The sequence below is a fragment of the Crotalus tigris genome, unplaced genomic scaffold (assembly GCF_016545835.1).
Source record: "Crotalus tigris isolate CLP2741 ecotype Arizona unplaced genomic scaffold, ASM1654583v1 scf7180000017666.379230911805:20528666, whole genome shotgun sequence".
In the NCBI taxonomy this organism is placed as follows: Eukaryota; Metazoa; Chordata; class Lepidosauria; order Squamata; family Viperidae; genus Crotalus; species Crotalus tigris.
Window position 1 is genome coordinate 3,308,169 of NW_024096552.1, and position 22,640 is coordinate 3,330,808.

Here is a 22,640-nt window from a genome sequence, read left to right on the forward strand (position 1 = left end):
CGCCATCAAGTGTTGAGGGATAGCAACCTCATAAATACATCTTTCCAGGAGGGGCTGTCCCCAACCTGGCCCTTCCGGTCTTCCAATGGTGCAGCCACTATTACCACTGCAATGGAGTTCATCCACTCACTGTCATGGTTCCGACAGATAAAACTCTTCAAAGAACTTCGAGGCATTGTTTACCTTAAAGAATCTTTATTTGAGAAGCATAGCATCGGCACTAACATAATCGAAGCCAAAAACTGAATTCCCCTCCCCTAAACAAATAGTACCAAAGCACAATTCCCTCCTCCAATTGACAGTCATAAATCACATTCTCCAATTAGTTTGAAATGAAGGCTTTCCCTCCAGTTCTTAAGCCCGCCAATGCTTATCATCTCTTATTTCAATAACCTTGGTTCACACACTAGGTCCAGTATTGTTATGTCTAGCTGAACTCTCATGTGCATCCCCCCCCCCCAGCATCATCTAACTCTAGCTCTAGCTCTAAAAGTAAAACATAAGAACAAAATGGTTGCCTCTCCAACTGTTGTCAAAGCAAAAACATCCGATGTTAGCAGCATTGACACTCACCAGTAGTGAAAGAAGCGCTGATGGGAGAACTTCGGTTTCCTTCCTTTTCTCCATAGACATTGGCCCAATATTCCATGTCCCTTTGCAGCTCTGACAGCTGAAGCTGGACACGATTTCCTGGTACTGATTCAGAGACCTGTGAGCCTGGGGGTGTGTGAGAAGGAATGCAGACTAGGTAAATACAGAGAAAAGATCCCCCCAGGCAGTTTTATGGCCAACCGATTGTCCCCATGCTTCACAAGCTTTTATTTCTTACCAGTGCTGGTGATAGGTCCATACGTGACAATGTAGTTGTTCATCTCAGCCACAGCAGGATGCCACGTCAGCACAGCCGAGGTATCGGTTACATTGACAGCCCGCAAATCGGAAGGACCATCTGGCACTGTGAGTTAAAGAAAGAGAGGATGGCCTGAATATTTCCACCCAAAGGAACTTCCACACTGTGAACAGGAAGACAGTGACTTCTGGAAAGGCACCATATGGCAAGGGTCCCCAACCTCTGGGCTGTGACCCACTACCGGTCCATGGTTATTCGCAACTGGGCCACGCGGGTAGGTGGTTGGTATGCACACAGCCCCACTCACACAAGCGTCTTGGGGGCTCATGGCCTCACTCGGCAAGCGTCACGTGGGTTCGCAGCCCCACTTATGTGAGTGTCATGGGTGCTCATGGCCCCATTCGCGTCAGCATTGTAGGTGCTCACAGCCACTTTCATGCAAACGTCGTGGGCACTCGCAGCTCCACTTGAGTGACCAATGGCTGCTCGTGCATGCACATACCTGTGCATGCTCTTGCCTGTTGTGATTCCGGCTAATGAAACATTCCAAAGAACTTCCAGGCATTGATTTTCCTAAAAGTCTTTTATTGTTACAAAATGTCGGCACAGGCACAACGGGGGGATGCTAGGATCTAAGTTCTCTTCCTCTGAGCAGTTAAATTATCAACATGTTCCCTCCCTAAATTAGCCGTCATATCTCACACTATCCAATGAGTGTGAAGGTCAAATGTTTCTTCCTCTTTTTTTCCCGAGCTTTACCCCCAACGCCTCTTCTGCTCTTTATTAACCCCATATTTACTAGACAATTCTGCATATTGTCAAAAGCAAGAATATACAATATTTGCAGCGTTGACATTGCCTCTCCCACAAAACCATGCCCTCTTTCCCCCCTCTTCTCCCTGCCCTGGGCCGCCAACCCAGAAAAGTTGGGGAAGTCTGCTGTATGGCAAAAGGGAGCTTCGAAGACGTAGATCCTAGTCAGGCAAGACTAGATCAGTATCCAATCTGGGTTGGTCACCGGGACCAGAGGTTTAGTCTTCCAAGCTTTCAGACTTGTGCTGGAGCCTTTGGCCCCAGTGACTGACCCAGACTGGATTCTGCAACATTATCCCGGAACATATATATTTGCCTTCATTGGTAAGACTAGATCAATGAAATAACAGCCTGATAGTTTGGGTAGTGTCTCTTTGTTGCCTTGGCTCAAAGACCTGGCACTAAATGAATCAATCAACCATAGTGTATCAATACGGGAATCAATCAACATGAATCAATCAATCAATAGGTAGTTCTGTTGCTGGATAACATTTAAGCATCTCGCCCTCATGAATTACCTGTGGTGACATAGCCCACCAGTGGCTCACTCTCTTCAAACCCACGTATAGACATTACAGCGACCTCATAGCTGGCCCCAGGAGTCAGACCCTCAATGAGGGCCCTGAGTTCAGATCCATCCACTGAAATGCTCTTGGGCTCCCCTAAAAACAGAAAAAAACAGAGCTGATATATCTCTGCAGCTGTTATGAGCTGTATTAAGAGCCGTGGTGGCGCAGTGGTTAGAATGCAGTATTGCGGGCTAACTCTGCCACCTGCCAGCAGTTCAATCCTGACTGGCTCAAACGTTGACAGCCTTCCATCCTTCCGAGGTCAGTAAAATGAGGAGCCAGATTGGTGTGTGTGTGTGTGTGTGTGTGTGTGTGTGTGTGTGTGTGTGAGAGAGAGAGAGAGAGAGAGAGAGATGTTGACTCTATAAACTGCTTAGAGCAGTGGTTCTCAACCTGTGGGTCGGGACCCCATTTGGGGTCGAACAACCATTTCACGGGGGTCGCCAAATAACGCAGTCCGCCATTTTTTTCTCCTTTTCCTTGGCTGTGCTACTCCCTTTTATTCTATTGGCTTTTGAAAGCCAATAGAATAGACTCTCTTGAATAGAGTCTAATTCTATTGGCTTTCAAAAGCCAATAGGAATTGTCCAGGCTGTCTCTGCCCTGCTGAGCCCGCCAAAAGTCCCATTTTGCAAACGGTGCTGCACCAGTTGAGTAGTCCTCGACTTACGACCGGTTGAGTAGTCCTTGACTTACTACCGGTTGGGGGTCGCGGCATTAAAAAGGTTGAGAACCACTGGCTTAGAGAGAGCTGTAAAACACCATGAAGCGATATATAAGTGTTACTGCTATTGCTATGAAGCACTGGACAGAGATTATGTGCTTTTTAATTTGGTGCCCTCCAATACGACAGACAGCTTGTCGAGCTAGCATGGGAAAGTCACACCTTGGCTGAGCACGATGGGATTTGTAGTCTGAATCATTTGGAGAGGACCAGACTAGAGAAGCCTGCACTGAATGACAGGCAGACTTAATCATAACATTTCTCCCACAAGATCGGCTCTGATTTGCTATCGCCACGTCCTTCTTACGGCTGAGAGAGAGGGGCCAACTCAAACTCAATTCCTGTGCCTAAGGCAAGATTACAACTCAGGTTTCCCCACTCTTAATCCAGCACTTTAATCACTAGACCAGTGATGGCGAACCTTTTAGAGACTGAGTGCCCAAACTGCAACCCCAAATCCACTTATGTATGGTCGGGTGCTGGGTGGGAGTGGCCCATTGGTTGGGTGTGGCCAACTGGCTGGGTGTGGCCCATTGGGTGGGCGTGACTGCCATGGTAATGGCAGACTGGATGGGACTAAACAGTTCAATCAATCAATTCCAACTTTGCGAGAAGTTGAAATTGATTGATTGATTGAACCTTTTTTTTTTTTTTTGCACACGGCAGTGGAGGCCTAAAGCGAAAAGATTTTATAAAACCCAACTGAAGGCCTAGGACTGGGGTAACTGCGCACATGCCCACAGAGAGGGCTCTGTGTGCCACCTGTGGCACGCGTGTCATAGGTTTGTCACCACGGCACAAGACCAAACTGGCTGTCAACATTACCACATGGAAACAATAAGAGTTAAGAGTTGACCCTTGGTTCACTGTTACAAAATTTTAAGACCATTGAGGAGGCACAACTAGATTAACACGATACAATAAATCTTAAATGCAGTTTCGTAAAACACAACTGCTGTGCTCAAACAAACTCTAACCCTAATTCTACTCATGACCCTGTGCCCAAATAAACTACGTTAAACTGGTTTGTAATAGTTGGCTTTTCCTCAAGATGCTAACCCTAACTCAGTAGTTCTCAACCTATGGGTCGGGACCCCATTTGGGGTCGAACGGCCATTTCACGGGGGTCACCAAACAACGCAGTCACCAAACAACGCATTTTCTTTCCCCTTTTCCTTAGCTGTGCTATTCCCTTTTATTCTATTGGCTTTTGAAAGCCAATAGAATAGACTCTCTTGAATAGAGTCTAATTCTATTGGCTTTCAAAAGCCAATAGGAATTGTCCAGGCTGTCTCTGCCCTGCTGAGCCCGCCAAAAGTTCCCATTCTGCAAACGGTGCTGCACCAGTTGAGAGTCGACTTATTTATTTATTTATTTATTTATTTATGAGACTTATATACCGCTTTAAGTGCAAGCACTCTCTAAGCGGTGTACACCAGTAAGCAATGTATATATATATTTACATTGCCCCCAACAATCTGGGTCCTCATTTTACCTACCCCGGAAGGATGGAAGGCTGAGTCAACCTTGAGCCGATGAGATTTGAACCGCTGACCCGCTGAACACAGTCAGCTAAAGTGGCCTGCAGTACTGCACTCTAACTGCTGCGCCACCTCGGCTCTTTATGACCAGTTGGGGGTCGCGGCATTAAAAAGGTTGAGAACCACTGCCCTAACTCCATTCCACCCTAACTCATTCTGGCACATGCTGCGAATTCAGCGAAGACATTCCGCGTGGTGTTAACACACACTCCTGAGGAACAAGTAGGTAAAGACACTCACCCCCATCTGAGGGCTGGAAAGAAACTTTGTAGCCGTCGATGCGAGAAGACGGAGGGCTCCAGTTGGTTACCACAGAGGTCTCGTGAATGTCACTGAACCGCAAGTCCTGGGGACCATCCAGCTCTGAAAGAAGAAAGAACAAGTGAGAGATGGATCTGTGTAGCTTTTCTAGAAAATAATCCAAGGAAGACATCCTTGTAGGAAGAGTCAATTTCTTAGTCAAAAGAGGAAACATCCATTGGTCTCCAATCCTCTAATACAGGGCTCCCCGAACCTGGCAACTATAAGACTAGTCTTAAAGTTGCCAACTTTGGAGAGCTCTGCTCTAATATAAAACAAAGAGAATCAAGATCACGTGAAGTGTTTAATACCACTTTACAATGCCCTGGTAAGGCCACACTTGGAATACTGCATCTAGTTTTGGTCACCACGATTTGAAAAAGATGTTGAGACTCTAGAAAGAGTGCAGAGAAGAGCAACAAAGATGATTAAGGGACTGGTTGGTAAAGCATATAAGGAACGGTTGCTGGAATTGGGTATGTCTAGATTAACAAAGAGAAGGACGAGGGGGGACAAGATAGCAGTGTTCCAATATCTCAGGGGCTGCCCCAGAGAAGAGGGAGTCAAGCTATTCTCCAAAGTGCCTGAAGGCAGGACAAGAAGCAACGGATGGAAACTAAGCAAGGAGAAAAAAAAGCAACCAAGAGCTAAGGAGAAACTTCCTGACAATGAGAACAAATAACCAGTGGAACAACCTGCCTCCAGAAGTTGTGAATGCTCCAACACTGAAAGTCTTTAAGAAGAGACTGTACAGCCATTTGTCTGAAATGGTATAGGGTTTCTTGCCTGAGCAGGGGGTTGGACCAGATGACCTCCAAGGTCCCTTCCAACTTTATTATTATTATTATAAAACAGAACCACCCAAAAATGAAGAGTAAATGTTATGATCGCCTTAAAATGCAGCAAGGGGTTATGTGGGGAAGCTGCCTCAGGTGGGGGGGGGCTATGGCCAACAAAACGCTAAACATGTAGATTTTAAACCTGAACTTTTTAAAAATTAGGTATAATGCCAGAAAAGACTAACAAACAAAGCTGATATTTGATTGTGCACGTCACAACAGCGGCAAGAATTATATTTGCGCCATGCTGGAAAAATGAAGGAATACCATCAGATGAAGAAATAATTTAAAAAAATAATACTAGAATGCACAGAGATGGACAGACTGACCATGAGACTGAAAGAAAAAGAAGAAACGGGATATTATCAAACTTGGGACTTATTTTATCGATGGCCAGAGGAAAGAAGAAAGGATTAGGAATTAAATATATATTAACGAATGTAAACTCAGACAGCAGGTTATAATATATAATATAATATAATATAATATAATATAATATAATATAATATAATATAATATAATATAATATAATAATAAAGTTGGAAGGGACCTTGGAGGTCATCGAGTCCAACCCCCCTGCTCAGGCAGGAAACTCTACACCATTTCGGAGAAATGGCTGTCCAGTCTCTTCTTAAAAACTTCCAGTGTTGGAGCATTCACCGCTTCTGGAGGCAGGTTGTTCCACTGGTTAATTGTTCTAACTGTCAGGAAGTTTCTCCTTAGTTCTAGGTTGCTTCTCTCTTTGGTTAGTTTCCATCCGTTGCTTCTTGTCCTGCCTTCAGGCGCTTTGGAGAACAGCTTGACTCCCTCTTCTTTGGGGCAGCCCCTGAGATATTGGAACACTGCTATCATGTCCCCCCTCGTCCTTTTCTTCGTGAAAATTATTACTGAATGTAGGAGGGGAAAAAAACTAATAAAAACTTTTACAATAAATAAATAAATAAACTCCCTTTCTCATTACCCCCAAGGTCTCAGTCCAAATTGGGGCTTTGCTCACCCCCCTTTTAGGAAGAAATGAAAAACGTCCTCGTGGATTTTAACCCAGATGGCACTGCAGCTGGGCCTTTCGAGAGAAGAGAGGAGCACGGAGGCCTGTGGTTTGGCACGGGCCTCTGACGAGCTCACCCCTTCCCCTTAAAGTTTTCCCTCCCTCCCTCCCTCTTGGGGCCCGCGGTGGACAATCTGGCCAACCACAAAGAAAACAGCAAAGTGCCAAAGACGAATCACTCAGGGCTTAGGAAAGAAACCACAGCTGGAAGCTGGCCCAGCCCAAGGTGAACCAAGCCAAGATTGCACAGCTGTTGAGATGCTTGTGGTCTCCCACAAGGCCAGCTCTTAAATATCGTGGCCTCCGCCTCGATAACCCAAAATGGCCTGCCTAGGGCAGATGAGCAGGTACGGTTCAAAACTAAACTCGACAGAGAGGGCAGGTTGTACTGGAGGTGAGAGTAGAAATTGGACTCTGGACATGGTTTCTTGGCAACTGTGAAAACAATTTCTTGACTTCCTCCAGAAGTAGGAAGAGGCCCCTATTGTAGTAGTTCCTAGCTTAATTCCCAGGGTGGAGGGAGGGAACCAGGAAGAGCATCATGCGCTACTACAGCTGTGGTTGATATGCCTCTCCGGTGAAATCTGTAAGGACGACGAAAACAGGCCAGAGACGCTTCTCTCTTCCTCCTCTGATTTCTAGCCAAAGATCCCTAGACTTTTCTGGCAAAGCCGAACTATTTTCCCACCAGTTCTATGAGTTCCAAGTTCTCCCAAAAACCTTCACTTCACATTTGTCAGGGACACCACAAGGCACCCTTCACCGTAATCTCATCTCCCAGGTCTTCTCTTTCTCTTCCAAGAATTGCCCAAGGGGTTACTTTACCTGCCTGAAAGGTCCTTATTCTAATCTTTCATGACATCACATAAGCCCAGCCAATAGACATGGGGCAAGGCTTTTAAGCAACAGGCATCTTTGCAGCTTTGTCAAGGAATGAATGAATGAATGAATGAATCTATATGCTCTTTGTCTGTCTATCTAGCTATGACATATCTATCTGTCTATCTGTCTAATCATCTGTCTCTCTACGTATTTCTATCTATCTATCTATCTATCTATCTATCTATCTATCTATCTATCTATCTATCTATCTATCTATCTAGCTATTATTTATGTATCTATCTGTCTGTCTGTCTATCTTTTATCTATATCTATCTATCTTTCTGTCTGTCTAGCTTAGCTATCTTTATGTATCTATCTGTGTCTATTATTTATCTATATCTATCTGTCTGTCTATCATTTATCTATATCTGTCTGTCTGTCTGTCTGTCTATCTATCTAATCTATCTAGCTATCATTTATGTATCTATTTCTCTGTCTAATATTTATCTATATTTGTCTGTCTGTCTATCTATCTAATTATCTAGCTATCTAGCTATCATCTATCTATCTGTCTGTATGTCTGTGTCTGTCTATCATTTATCTATATCTATCTGTCTGTCTATCATTTATCTATATCTCTCTGTCTGTCTGTCTATCTAGTTATATGGCTATCATCTATCTATCATCCATCTATCTGTATGTCTATCTATCTATCTAGTCAGCTAGCTAACTGTCTTCTTGTGACTGACACCCACTTACTATGTTAATGCTTTTATTGAGAAGTATTTGTTCTTTTGGTTTTTTAAAATTTTTTGTTTTAACCCACGCTGCCACTTTTTACCTAGCCCGCTTGTCTTTGCTCCAGTGTTGATATCAGCCACCTCTGACTCATCTTTGATGCCATAGACTGTCAGGCTGTATTCGGTACTGGGTGCGAGTCCTTGGAGAGTGACGGAGCGTTTGTCCCCAGGCACTTTAACTTCTTTGCCTGGGACAGGTGTTTGGCCGTTGCCCAAATTGTCCTTCCACCTCACGATGAAGAAGTCAAACTCCCCCTCTGGGACATCCCAGCTGAGCTGCAGAGTTGTAGAGGTCACTTCAGAGACCACAAGAGGACTGAGCCAGGGGGCTGGACTGCTGGCGCTTTCCGAAAAAGCTGCAGGAGAAAGAATAGCAACGGCACTTAGACTTATATACTGCTCCACAGCGTTTTATAGCTCTCTCTAAGCGTTTTACAGAATCAGCGTGTTGCCCCCAGTCTGGCTCCTCATTTTACCCACCTCGGAAGGACGGAAGGACAAGTCGACCTTGAGATGGCAAGACTCGAACTGCCGAACTGCTGGCAGCCGGCAGTTAGCAGAAGTGGCCGGCTGTGCTGCTTTCTAACCACTGCGCCACCAGGGCTCAGTGAGGGGCACAAAGGGGCGAGGGGGGCTGCAAACTGGGAATTAGTTCAAATGAAGGTAGATGACATTGTTTTGACCCCAGTGCGAGTCTTGATATTGGCCACTTCTGATGGGAGTGAGCCATACTGAATGCAAGATTCCAGATGTGGCCTCATTGATGTAGTACAAAGTAGTGACTTTCCTTGATCTTGATCTACTGGCTTGGTTTGTTAAAACAAAGTACTTTCTGCGTGTGAAAAGCACATTCCTTTTCCTTTGGCATGCGGTTGGCCAGATCACAAAGATGGCAGCTCATTAACAAAACAACAGTGAGCCAAATGCTTCAAACTCGCTCCCTTGCAGTGTGTCTGTAGCTTGTTCTTCTGACGTGTGTGTGTGTGTGTGTGTGTGTGTGTGTGTGTGTGTGTGTGTGTATGCTTCCTTTTCATTCTCTCCTGCACAGCTGGTCCTCGATGTAGGATTGCGAGCCAGCCCCAAATTTCTGCTGCTAAATGAGACGTACGCTAAGCGACCTTTGCCCGACGTTACGACCTTGCTTGCCCCAGTTGTTAAATGAACCAGGGTGGGGGGTTAAAATAGTAACACAGTTACGAAGGGCAACTTGTTGACTTCCCCATTGACTTTGCTTGTCAGGAGGTCGTGCTATGCAAGTTCTGAGATTTTGCTTGATAAAAAAATACAGGAAACCAGAAGTTACCTTCCAGCTTTACATTTTTATTCAGCTGAACAAAGACGGGCTTCTCTAAGATGCTGAGACTCTAGAAAGAGTACCGAGAAGAGCAACAAAGATGATTAGGGGACTGGAGGCTAAAACATATAAGGAACGGTTGCTAGAATTGGGTATATCTAGTTTAACGAAGAGAAGGACAAGGGGGGACATGATAGCAGTATTCCAATACCTCAGGGGCTGCCATAAAGAAGAGGGAATCAAGCTATTTTCCAAAGTACCTGAAGGCAGGATGAGAAGCAACGGATGGAAACTGATCAAGGAGAGAAGCAACCTAGAACTACGGAGAAACTTCCTGACAGTGAGAATAATTAATCAGTGGAACAACCTGCCTCCAGAAGCAGTAAATGCTCCAACACTGGAAGTTTTTAAGAAGAGACTGGACAGCCATTTGTCCAAAATGGTGTAGGGTTTCCTGCCTGAGCAGGGGGTTGGACTAGATGACCTCCAAGGTCCCTTCCAACTTTACTACTACTACTACTACTACTATTATTATTATTATTAAGAGAAAAAACCCCAAATATCAGAATCAAGATCACGTGAAGCATTAATACCACTCTTCAATGCCTTGGTAAGGCCACACTTGGAATACTGCATCCAGTTTTGGTCACCACGATGTAAAAAAGATGTTGAGACTCTAGAAAGAGTACAGAGAAGAGCAACAAAGATGATTAGAGGACTGGAGGCTAAAACATATAAGGAACGGTTGCTAGAATTGGGTATGTCTATTTTAACGAAGAGAAGGACAAGGGGGGACATGATAGCAGTATTCCAATACCTCAGGGGCTGCCATAAAGAAGAGGGAATTAAGCTATTTTCCAAAGCACCTGAAGGCAGGACAAGAAGCAATGGGTGAAAACTAATCAAGGAGAGAAGCAACCTAGAACTAAGGAGAAACTTCCTGACAGTGAGAACAATTAATCAGTGGACCAGCCTGCCTCCAGAAGCAGTAAATGCTCCAACACTGGAAGTTTTTAAGAAGAGACTGGACAGCCACTTGTCCGAAATGGTGTAGGGTTTCCTGCCCGAGCAGGGGGTTGGACTAGATGACCTCCAAGGTCCCTTCCAACTTTACTACTATTATTATTATTATTATTATTATTATTATTATTATTATTATTATTATTATTATTATTATTATTATTATTATTATTATGCTTTCTTTGATTACATAAGCAATTCACCCAGCAAAGCTGACACACATAAGATAAAGACTTCGCCTTTTAAGGCTGGCACATTGTAGATAAGAAGGGAGAAAGCAGAAGTAGCTAAAAATGTGCCCTTTTGGGTGTTTCCCCAAAACATCATATGTTCCCTTTTGGGTGGCTTAGGTATTTCCCTGAAGTTGAAACTCAAGTACTTTGGCCACTCACTGGAGAAGGGCCTAATGCTGGGAAAGATTGAGGGCAATAGGGGATGACAGAGAATGAGATGGCTGGATGGAGTCACTGAAGCAGTAGGCATGAGCTTAAATGCACTCCAGAAGATGGTAGAGGACAGGAAGGCCTGGAGGAACGTTGTCCATGGGGTCACAATGGGTCAGACACGACTTCGCAACTAACAACAAGATGCCACATGTTCTTGGGTAGGTTAGGATATTGGGTGTTTCCTTTGCTGTCCTTTTATGACCTTGCATTCACGGTTCTGCAAGTGGCCAGAGATAGCGGGACCATGTGCACGTCCTTTAAATCCGGGTCAACAGTCGCGGCAGGTGATCGTGTGACCCTGCGACACTGCAACCATCATAAATATGTATCAATCGCCAAGCATCTGAATTGACTCATTTCAAATCCAGGCCGATTGAAAATCCTCAGAAATGAAGAAACAAGAATGGATTTCTGAGGGACTGATGAAGGCAGACGCTGGAAATTGTGAAACAGGCAGGTGAGATATATATTTGAAAATGGAAAACAGATACTTGGGGAATAATGACTTGGCTCAGGCCCAACTTCTGGGATCAGGATGCTCTGGTTACAGACATACAGATAGTCCCCGACTTGCAACAGTTCATTTAGTGACCGTTTCAACGGCACTGGAAAAAAGCGACTTATGACTATTTTGTACACTTACGACTGTTGTAGCGTCCCAATGGTCACGTGACTAAAATTTGGGCACTTGGTAACTGGTTCATATTTATGACGGTTGCAGTGTCCCAGAGTCATGTGATCCCCTTTTGTGACCTTCTGACAAGCAAAGTCAACAAGGGAGCCAAGTTCACTTAATAACCATATTCTGATTTATTTGGTTCCATCTATTGCAGGGGTATCAAATTGCTGGCCTGCAGGCCGGATGCGTGATGCCAAAACCGCGCCAACCCCAGTTCCAGCAATAGGAAAAAAGTCAAGCTACGTTGCGACATGTCACGTGACATTGCGAGTTTGACACCCCTTGGAACCATGACATCACGTGAAGTGTTAATACCACTTTACAATGCCTTGGTAAGGCCACACTTGGAATACTGCATCTAGTTTTGGTCACTGTGATGCCGTGTTGAGACTCTAGAAAGAGTACAGAGAAGAGCAACAAAGATGATTAGGGGACTGGAGGCTAAAACATATAAGGAACGGTTGCTGGAATTGGGTATGTCTAGTTTAACAAAGAGAAGGACGAGGGGGGACAAGATAGCAGTGTTCTAATGTCTCAGGGGCTGCCCCAAAGAAGAGGGAGTCAAGCTATTCTCCAAAGCGCCTGAAGGCAGAACAAGAAGCAACGGATAGAAACTAACCAAAGAGAGAAGCAACCTAGAACTAAGGAGAAACTTCCTGACAGTTAGAACAATTAACCAGTGGAACAACTTGCCTCCAGAAGCGGTGAATGCTCCAACACTGGAAGTTTTTAAGAAGAGACTGGATAGCCATTTTTCCGAAATGATATAGTGTTTCCTGCCTGAGCAGGGGGTTGGACTAGATGACCTCCAAGGTCCCTTCCAACTTTATTATTATTATTATTATTATTTTTATTATTACAGCAACCTAATTTGGCCAAGGAACCGTCTGCAAGGAAACAATCACGCTCAGAGAGCACCAAGGATGCTCCAAGAGAGACTCACCTGCTGTGACAGCATCAATTGAAACAGGTCCAAACTGTTTCTTCCCAGAGATGCCGTAAAGGCTGAACTTGTATTTGTGAGACGGTATTAAGTTAGAGATGAAAACTGTCTGAGAGTCCACGCCAACAGGCACGTTTTGAGGTTTCCCTTGGGCGTCTTTGTATCGGATAAGAAAAGAGTCAAATCTCCCGGACGAGACGGTCCACGAAAGACGGACAGAATCATTGGTGACTCCGGAGATGGAGAGATCGCCCAGTTTGGGTTTTGCCTCCGAGTCCTTCACTTGAGCTGGAAGAAAAAAAAAACAACTATAAAATGTTACACAAAAGGTGCCGTGCTTTTTGCAAAACGCTGAGGGATCTAACATCGGGTATCTGAGCTGGGTTCTGTGGAAAGTCAGAGTTTGGCAAGGACTTCAATGAATTGTGTAAAATGCAGGGGGGAAACCTGGGGGGGGGGAAAGCAGGGTCCTTTGCAGAGCATCTGTCTATCTGTCTCCCTGTCTGTCTGTCTCCCTGTCTGTCTGTCTGTCTGTCTGTCTGTCTGTCTCTCTCTCTCTCTCTCTCTCTATCTATCTATCTATCTATCTCCCTATCTGTCTGTCTGTCTGTCTATCTATCTATCTTCCTATCTCTCTCTCTCTCTCTCTCTCTCTATCTATCTATCTATCTCCCTATCTGTCTGTCTGTCTGTCTCTCTCTCTCTCTCTCTATCATCTATCTATCTATCTATCTATCTATCTATCTATCTATCTATCTATCTATCTATCTATCTATCTATCTATCTATCTATCTATCTCCCTATCTCCCTATCTGTCTGTCTGTCTATCTATCTATCTTCCTATCTCTCTCTCTCTCTCTCTCTCTCTCTCTCTCTCTCTATCTATCTATCTCCCTATCTCCCTATCTGTCTGTCTGTCTATCTATCTATCTTCCTATCTCTCTATCTATCTATCTATCTATCTATCTATCTATCTATCTATCTATCTATCTATCTATCTATCTCCCTATCTCTCTCTCTCTGTCTGTCTGTCTGTCTATCTGTCTGTCTGTCTGTCTGTCTGTCTATCTTCCTATCTCTCTCTCTCTCTCTCTCTCTCTCCCTATCTCTGTCTGTCTGTCTGTCTGTCTCTCTCTCTATCATCTATCTATCTATCTATCTATCTATCTATCTATCTATCTATCTATCTATCTATCTATCTCCCTATCTCCCTATCTGTCTGTCTGTCTATCTATCTATCTTCCTCTCTCTCTCTCTCTCTCTCTCTCTCTCTCTCTCTCTCTCTCTCTCTCTCTCTCTCTCTCTCTCTATCTCTATCTATCTCCCTATCTCCCTATCTCCCTGTCTGTCTGTCTGTCTGTCTGTCTGTCTGTCTGTCTGTCTGTCTGTCTGTCTGTCTGTCTGTCTGTCTATCTATCTATCTATCTATCTATCTATCTATCTATCTATCTATCTATCTCCCTATCTCTCTGTCTATCTATCTATCTATCTATCTATCTATCTATCTATCTATCTATCTATCTATCTATCTATCTATCTATCTATCTGGGACTTGAATGGATTCTGCAAAAATCAGAGGAACCCCGACCTTTTTACCCCAAAAGAGGCATGCTCTGGTAAGGGATAGAAAAACATAAAATCAGAAACTGTTCAGTGAATACAGATGTCCTTCTTAGGTGAATGAGGTGAAAGCAAAAACTCATTTATCTTAAAGACTTATACGCAGCGGTAGCAAGACATTAGTAGTAGCTTGTGAAGAAATTTAATCCTAATAGCCTAGCTGAAACTTGAGCAGTGGGCTTAATAGTTGCAAAATGAGTTACTTGAGCTTCTAGAGCAGGGGTAGGCAACCTTGGCTCTTTGATGACTCGTGGACTTCAACTCCCAGAATTCCTGAACCGGCATGGCTCAGCTTGGAAACATCTCCCTTTCCTCTCAGCATGGCTGGCTCAGGAATTCTGAGAGTTGAAGTCCATGAGTCATAAAAGAGCCAAGGTTGCCTGTCCCTGTTCTAGAGGTAAAGATGTTGACATATGTAAGGTCCTTGCATTATGGCAGTGGTGGCGAACCTATGGCACGCATGCCAGAGGCAGCACTCAGAGCCCTCTCTGTGGGCACGCACGCCGTTACCCCAGCCCCGCCTCCCCTTGTGCCCCCTCCTCACCAGCAGCCACCCTGGAGGAGAGTTGCCCCCGGGCGCGGTCTGTGCGAATCAGTGCAGCCAAGACATGGCAGCCGGGCAGCGGGGACAAGACTCCACCCTCACACCCCGTCGCGCACAGTTGATGCTTCGGGGCATAGGTGGAGGGCATGGCTGCCATGGCACTGCTGGGCTTCCTGGGCAATCTGCAGTGGGCTGTGGAGGTGGTGAGTGGCCCTGCGGGCGGGCAGGGCATGGGGTGGGGGGGCAGAGCGGGAGGAGGGGCAGAGCAGGCGGGACGGGAGGGGCTGGTTTGGGGCATTTGATCTCTAAAAGGTTCACCATCACTGCATTATGGTCTCGGATTGGGGGGAAGCCCATCCCACTTATATAAAGTTCTACGTATAGCGCTTACATACAGGGCAGCCAGAAGCAGCCTGGGAAGGAAATAATCAGCTGGGGGGGGGGAGAGAACAACTTTTATTTTTCTTCATAAAGAAATTTGAGCCTCTGACCTGTGACCACTTCAGTAGAGACGGGACCGAACCGTTTCTGTTGAGAGATGCCGTAGAGGTTGAACTTATATCTGTGGGAGGGCACCAAGTTCGAAATGACCACATCCCGGGCGTTGGTGTCTACAGACGACACCTGGGTTTTGCCTTCTGCGTCTCTGTACTCAATGCTGAACGATTCAAATTTTCCAGTCAGGACCCGCCAGGTCAGACGGAGAGATGTGTCAGAGATGTTGGAAGCGAAGAGTTTCCCCAGCTTGGGTTGAGGAGCAACTTGCAGTCCTGAAGGTTTGGAGACTAAGGGTGGAAAAACAAAGCCAGAAAAGTCAAATTTAGTTGAGCTCTGGATCTGTTATAGATCGTGGAAAGCATTTGGATGATTGAGAAGAGGCAGCCCAGTCCAAGAGGTAAGGGCTCTGGGGAGGAAGGAGAGTTCATCTTAACTGACTTGTGAATTAAGTCTGCCAAGAAAGTGTTTGTGTATTTATTAACCAGAGCTTATATCAAAGTTCATCCGGCCCTCTCAGTTCCTGGCAAATAGATGGGGAAGAAATGGAGGTAGTGACAGATTTTATTTTTCTGGGCTCCAAGATCACCTCAGGTGGGGACTGCAGCCAAGAAATTAAAAGACGCTTGCTCCTGGGGAGGAAAGCTATGGCAAATCTAGACAGCATACTAAAAAGCAGAGACATCAACCTGCCAACAAAAGTGCGTATAGTCCAGGCCATGGTTTTCCCAGTTGCAATGTATGGCTGTGAAAGTTGGACCATAAGAAAGGCTGAACGCAAAAGAATTGAGGCCTTTGAACTATGGTGCTGGAGAAGACTCCTGCGAGTCCCTTGGACTGCAAGGCGTTCAAACTGGTCAGTCCTAGAAGAGATCAACCCTGACTGCTCTTTAGAAGGCCAGATCCTGAAGTTGAAGCTTAAGTACTTTGACCACCTAATGAGAAGGAAGGACTCACTGGAGAAGAGCCTAATGCTGGGAAAGATTGAGGGCAATAGAAGAAGGGGGCGACAGAGAATGAGATGGCTGGATGGAGTCACTGAAGCAGTAGGCGTGAACTTAAATGGACTCCAGAAGATGGTAGAGGACAGGAAGACCTGGAGGAACGTTGTCCATGGGGTCGCGATGGGTCGGACACGACTTCGCAATTAATAACAACAACAAATATCAAAGTTTCTGAACCGTGGCAACTTCAAGATGTGTAGACTTCAAGTCCCAGAATTTCCCAGCCAAAATAGTAACGAAAAGACATGGGTTTACATTTTTTTCCAAATATCTTCAATTTCTGGCAAACAATTTTTATTTCACAGAATGCTGAGAGTCCAGGAATGGCCCCTGAGACTGTCTGGATCTATTGGGAGAGAACTGGAATCTTATATCGTTCTTGTTTGTGGAGTCAAAAGCAGGAAGCAAAATTGCTAGAGTTAAAGATACAGGTAGTCCTCGACTTATTACCAGTTGTTTCAGCGACGAAGTTCTGATGGACCTGCTTGGGGGGTACTTACAACCCAGATTCAAAGTTCTGATGGTTGCCTTCCCTCTGCTGTTCAGGTACTCAGCAACCGGCCTGCGTTTATGGCCATGTGACCTGCTGTCATATGACCACGTTTTATGATGGTTTTGCCAAAAAAAACTGGCGTTTAATTCCAATTGCAGTTCCATCAACAGACACAGAGTCAAGCTGTTCTCCAAAGTGCCTGAAGGCAGGACAAAAAGCAACGGATGGAAACTGATCAAGGAGAGAAGCAACTTAGAACTAAGGAGAAATTTCCTGACCGTTAGAACAATTAACCAGTGGAACAACCTGCCTCCAGAAGTAGTGAATGCTCCAACATTGGAAGTTTTTAAGAAGAGACTGGACAGCCATTTGTCTGAAATGGTATATAGGGTTTCCTGCCTGAGCAGGGGGTTGGACTAGATGACCTCCAAGGTCCCTTTCAACTCTGTTATTCTGCCAATTTTGAAGAATGGTTGGTTTAATAGAGACAGCTCAGATGATGGGGGCCTGATTTCAAAAGTTTAGGAGAATGGATGAATTGGAGATAGGAGAAACACAACTTGCTATTTATTATTCGTCAAGAGAGCCACACCATTGATCAACAAAGGTTCTTATTTTTATACACAATTAGCTTAGTTTGGAAATAGGAAGAAACAGGCAGAACCTCTATCTTTGTGAGCTCTCTGATAGGAAGAGATAGTAAACTATGGAAAAAGAAATCCATTTTCATACCAGGACCCTCAGAGCAATACCCAAGGACTTCCATTATTTGGAAATTTTGAATTTATTAGACCCAAGCACCTAAATTGTACAAAAAAAAACATGCCACCTTGCTTGGAACTATGCCATTTGTCTGAAATGGTATAGGGTTTCCTGCCTGAGCAGGGAGTTGGACTAGATGACCTCCAAGGACCCTTCCAACATTATTATCATCATCATGATCATCATCATGATCATCAAGAAGCGTATTTCTAAAATAATCAAGAATGGCAGCAAGGACTGTGATATGGAGGCTATTGTACATCTTGGCACTAATGATCTGTCCCAAAAAGATGTACTCTCTGTGCAGAATGATTTCCAGAGCTTGGGGAAGGAACTTAGCAGAATAGGCTGTAGGCTTACTTTCTCAGAGGTTTTACCAGTGTATAAGGAGCAAAACGGAAAAGGCCAGCGCATAGCACAATTCAATATGTGGCTAAAGGAGTGGTGTAAAGGGGAAGGCTTTGGATATATTAGTCACGATGTCAGTAGCTGGTCCAATCAAAAGATGTACAAAAGAGATGGTTTGCATCCATCAAAAAAAGGGACTGAGTTACTCGGCTATAAATTCACAGATTTTCTGGAGGGAAATTTAAACTAAACAGCGGGGACAGGGAGTTAATTGATACGGAACAACCCTGTCCCCGGCAATTTAAAAACTATAGGGCTATCAGTGCATGTAGCATAGATGTGTGTGTGGACAAGAATACCAACCTTGCTACCAATCAAAATGAAGCCTCTAATAGCGAGTGCCACATAAAGTGCACTAACCAAATAGGTGGTAAGACAATAGGGGAACTCAGGCACCACACAGGTTATGTAGAAAGGAAACACAGGGCCACCCACAAAGGACTCAAATGTTTATACACCAATGCACAGAGTATGAACAGCAAACAGGGTGAACTAGAAATTCAGGTTAATGAGGGCAGATACGATATTGTTGCCATTACGGAAACATGGTGGGATGAAACCCACACATGGAACACACAGCTAGAGGGATTTAAATTATTTAAAAGAAACAGACCAAATAAAAGAGGAGGTGGAGTTGCTCTCTATATAAGAAATAACTACATCTCCACAGAAATAGAGTACAACAATGATAAAAACTGTCTTGAATGCATTTGGGTCAATATAAAAGGGGGGGGGGGAAATGACATTGCCATAGGTGTATACTACAGACCACCCAACCAAACAGAGGAAATAGATGAACTTTTTGCTAGTCAGCTAACTAAGGTATGTAGGAAGCACACCACAATAGTAATGGGGGACTTTAACTACCCTGACATCAACTGGGAGACAAACTCTGCACCAAGTGGAAGATCAAACAGGTTCCTGGCAAACCTAGCAGACAACTTTGTCTCCCAAAAAGTAGAGAAGGGAACTAGGGGATTAGCCATTTTGGATCTAATTCTCACTAACAGAGATGAAATGATAGACGGTGTTGAAGCCATAGGAACCCTGGGAGGAAGTGATCATGCAATATTAGAATTCAACATTATAGAAGCACAACCAATAGAACACAGTCAAACTAGAGTCTTGGACTTCAAGAGAGCTAATTTCAATAAACTTAGAGAGGGCTTGGGAAGGATTCCATGGATGAGAATCCTCAAGGGGAAAACAACTCAATAAGCTTGGGAAATTTTGAAAAATGAGATAATAAAAGCACAGTCTAGCACAATACCAACAAAGAGGAAAAATAACAGCTCTCAAAAGAAACCAGCATGGCTGCATAAAGAACTCTCTGAAAAATTGAAAGATAAAAAGGACAAGTACAGAAAGTGGAAAGAGGGGAACATAACTAAGTCAGAATATCAGCAAATAGCCCGAGCCTGCAAAGATGAAGTGAAGAAAGCCAAGGCTCAAAATGAACTAAGGCTTGCGACCAAAGTCAAAAATAACAAAAAAAGCTTCTTTCAACATGTAAAGAACAAGAAAAAAGTGAAGGAAATGATTGGTCCATTAGTGGGTGGAAGTGGCAAGAAGGTGACAAGCAACAGGGAGAAAGCAGAACTATTTAACTCATTTTTCGCATCTGTCTTTACACAAAGGGAAAAAACAGACCAACCTATCAAAAATAGTCCCATAAAAAACAAAACAGAAACACAAGTTAAGATAGGCAAGAAAATGGTTAGGGAGCACCTGTCCAGCCTAGATGAGTTCAAATCGCCAGGACCAGATGGATTACACCCCAGAGTTCTCAAGGAACTGGCAGATGTGATATCGGAGCCACTGAACTATATTTTTCAAAGATCCTGGAACACAGGGGAACTACCAGAGGACTGGAAAAGAGCTGATGTAGTTCCCATCCTCAAAAAAGGAAAAAAAATGGATCCAGGAAATTACAGACCTATCAGCCTGACCTCAATACCTGGGAAGATCCTGGAAAAGATAATCAAACAACGAATCAACGAACACCTAGAGGCAAACAAAGTCATTACTAAAAGCCAACATGGGTTTGTCAAAAATAGATCATGCCAGACAAATCTTATTGCATTCTTTGACCAAGTGACAAAATTAGTGGATCAGAGGAATGCTGTGGACATAATTTACTTGGACTTCAGTAAGGCATTTGATAAAGTAGATCACAACCTACTACTTGACAAGATAGAAAAATGTGGGGTAGACAGAACCACCACCAGATGGATCCGTAGCTGGCTGACCGGCCGTACTCAGCGAGTGGTCCTCAATGGAACTGCATCTATATGGAGGGAAGTGTGTAGTGGGGTGCCCCAGGGCTCTGTTCTGGGCCCAGTACTCTTCAACATCTTCATCAACGATTTGGATGAAGGGATAGATGGGGAACTCATCAAATTTGCAGATGACACCAAGCTGGCAGGAATAGCCAACACTCCAGAAGACAGGCTTCAGGTACAGAAGGATCTGGACAGACTTGAACACTGGGCACTAACTAACAAAATGAAATTCAATGGTGAAAAAAGCAAGGTTCTACATTTAGGCAAGAAAAACCAAATGCACAAGTACAGCATAGGTGGCACCATGCTCAATAGTAGTAACTGTGAGAGGGACCTCGGAGTCCTAGTAGACAATCAGTTAAATATGAGCCAGCAGTGTGCGGCAGCTGCCAAAAAGGCCAACACAGTACTAGGCTGCATTAACAGAGGGATAGAATCAAGATCACGTGAAGTATTAATACCACTCTTCAATGCCTTGGTAAGGCCACACTTGGAATACTGCATCCAGTTTTGGTCACCACGATGTAAAAAAGATGTTGAGACTCTAGAAAGAGTACAGAGAAGAGCAACAAAGATGATTAGGGGACTGGAGGCTAAAACATATAAGGAACGGTTGCTAGAATTGGGTATGTCTAGTTTAACGAAGAGAAGGACAAGGGGGGACATGATAGCAGTATTCCAATATCTCAGGGGCTGCCATAAAGAAGAGGGAATTAAGCTATTTTCCAAAGCACCTGAAGGCAGGACAAGAAGCAACGGGTGGAAACTAATCAAGGAGAGAAGCAACCTAGAACTAAGGAGAAACTTCCTGACAGTGAGAACAATTAATCAGTGGAACAGCCTTGCCTCCAGAAGCAGTAAATGCTCCAACACTGGAAGTTTTTAAGAAGAGACTGGACAGCCATTTGTCCGAAATGGTGTAGGGTTTCCTGCCCGAGCAGGGGGTTGGACTAGATGACCTCCAAGGTCCCTTCCAACTTTACTATTATTATTATTATTATTATCATGATCATCATCATGATCATCATCATGATCATCATCATCATCATCATCATCATTATTATTATTAGTAGTAGTAGTAGTAGTATGACATTTGACCTACAACCAGCCTAGGAACCCCTCAGAATCCAAATCAACCACACAGCCAATCAACAGACAGGACCGACTATCAACCAACCCACGCAAGCCCCCTCCCCCCCACCAGTTCACCTCCCAATGATCTTCACTTGATGTAACCTCCCCATCACAAGACCATCACCAGCCTCTCCCGGATGACTCACACCTGACCCATGACAAGACCCTCACTTGACGACCCACACCTGAAGCTCTTATAAACAGAAGTACACCCAACACTGACATTCCCCCTAAACTCCTCTGAAGATGTTACGTAGCCTGGTAACGAGACGTTCGGAAACCATCCCACCAGCTCGGAGAATGAACCTTCACCCCTTAATTCCAATTTTTGGCAAAAATGGCCCACGACAATCATGGCTTTGATTCATGAGCACCGTAAAAATAGCTGTAAAATCAAGTCAGGCACAACCATCTCATGTTCCAAACCAGATGGGCCGGCTTTATTATGAGCGTAACTCAAGGATTACCTATGTATGAAATTAATATTTAAGGCAACCCACGGAAAAGATGCGGCTGTGGCCTCATTTGCTGGCAGAAGAACACCCCAAATCGATGGCAGTGAAACTGCCAGTTTTCCATAACAGTTTTTGACACTAAACTCTTCAACATGGCTGATGCTTTGAAAACAGAGGGCATTGGCATTCCCCCTTCAAATCTCAACCCCTCCCAAAATCTCGTTTCCTCCCTCCCTGTTTTCCACACATTAGTAAAGGTAGTCCTCATTTATGCAGATGATACCACTCTAATGGCAGAAAGTGAAGAGGAACTAAAGAGCCTCTTGATGCGGGTGAAGAAGGAGAATGCAAAAGTTGGCTTGAAAATCAACATCAAGAAAACCAAAATCATGGCATCCGGCCCTCTCAATTCCTGACAAATAGATGGGAAGAAATGGAGGTAGTGACAGATTTTATCTTCCTGGACTTCAAGATCACCGCAGATGGGGACTGCAGCCAAGAAATGAAAAGACACTTGCTCCTGGGGAGGAAAGCTATGGCAAATCTAGACAGCATACTAAAAAGCAGAGACATCACCCTGCCAAGAAAAGTACGTATAGTCAAGGCCATGGTTTTCCCAGTTGCAACGTTTGGCTGTGAAAGTTGGATCATAAGAAAGGCTGAGTGCCAAAGAATTGAGGTCTTTGAACTATGGTGCTGGAGAAGACTCCTGCGAGTCCCCTGGACTGCAAGGCGATCAAGCCGGTCAGTCCTAA

At 44.4% G+C, this 22,640-nt stretch overlaps 1 protein-coding gene across 11 annotated transcripts in view; it reads right to left on the reverse strand.

Annotated features, from left to right (window-relative positions):
* LOC120305102 (tenascin-X-like) overlaps window positions 1–22,640 on the reverse strand; it is a 146,875-nt gene that overhangs the window by 19,047 nt on the left and 105,188 nt on the right. For all 11 annotated transcript variants that reach the window (XM_039336510.1, XM_039336502.1, XM_039336511.1 and 8 more), the window contains 7 exons: window positions 15,344–15,637; window positions 12,689–12,976; window positions 8,348–8,662; window positions 4,738–4,860; window positions 2,182–2,325; window positions 830–955; window positions 574–717 (listed from right to left, as the gene is read on the reverse strand). In XM_039336510.1, coding sequence (XP_039192444.1) covers window positions 574–717; window positions 830–955; window positions 2,182–2,325; window positions 4,738–4,860; window positions 8,348–8,662; window positions 12,689–12,976; window positions 15,344–15,637 — 1,434 coding nt within the window. The remainder of the gene's footprint in view (window positions 1–573; window positions 718–829; window positions 956–2,181; window positions 2,326–4,737; window positions 4,861–8,347; window positions 8,663–12,688; window positions 12,977–15,343; window positions 15,638–22,640) is intronic.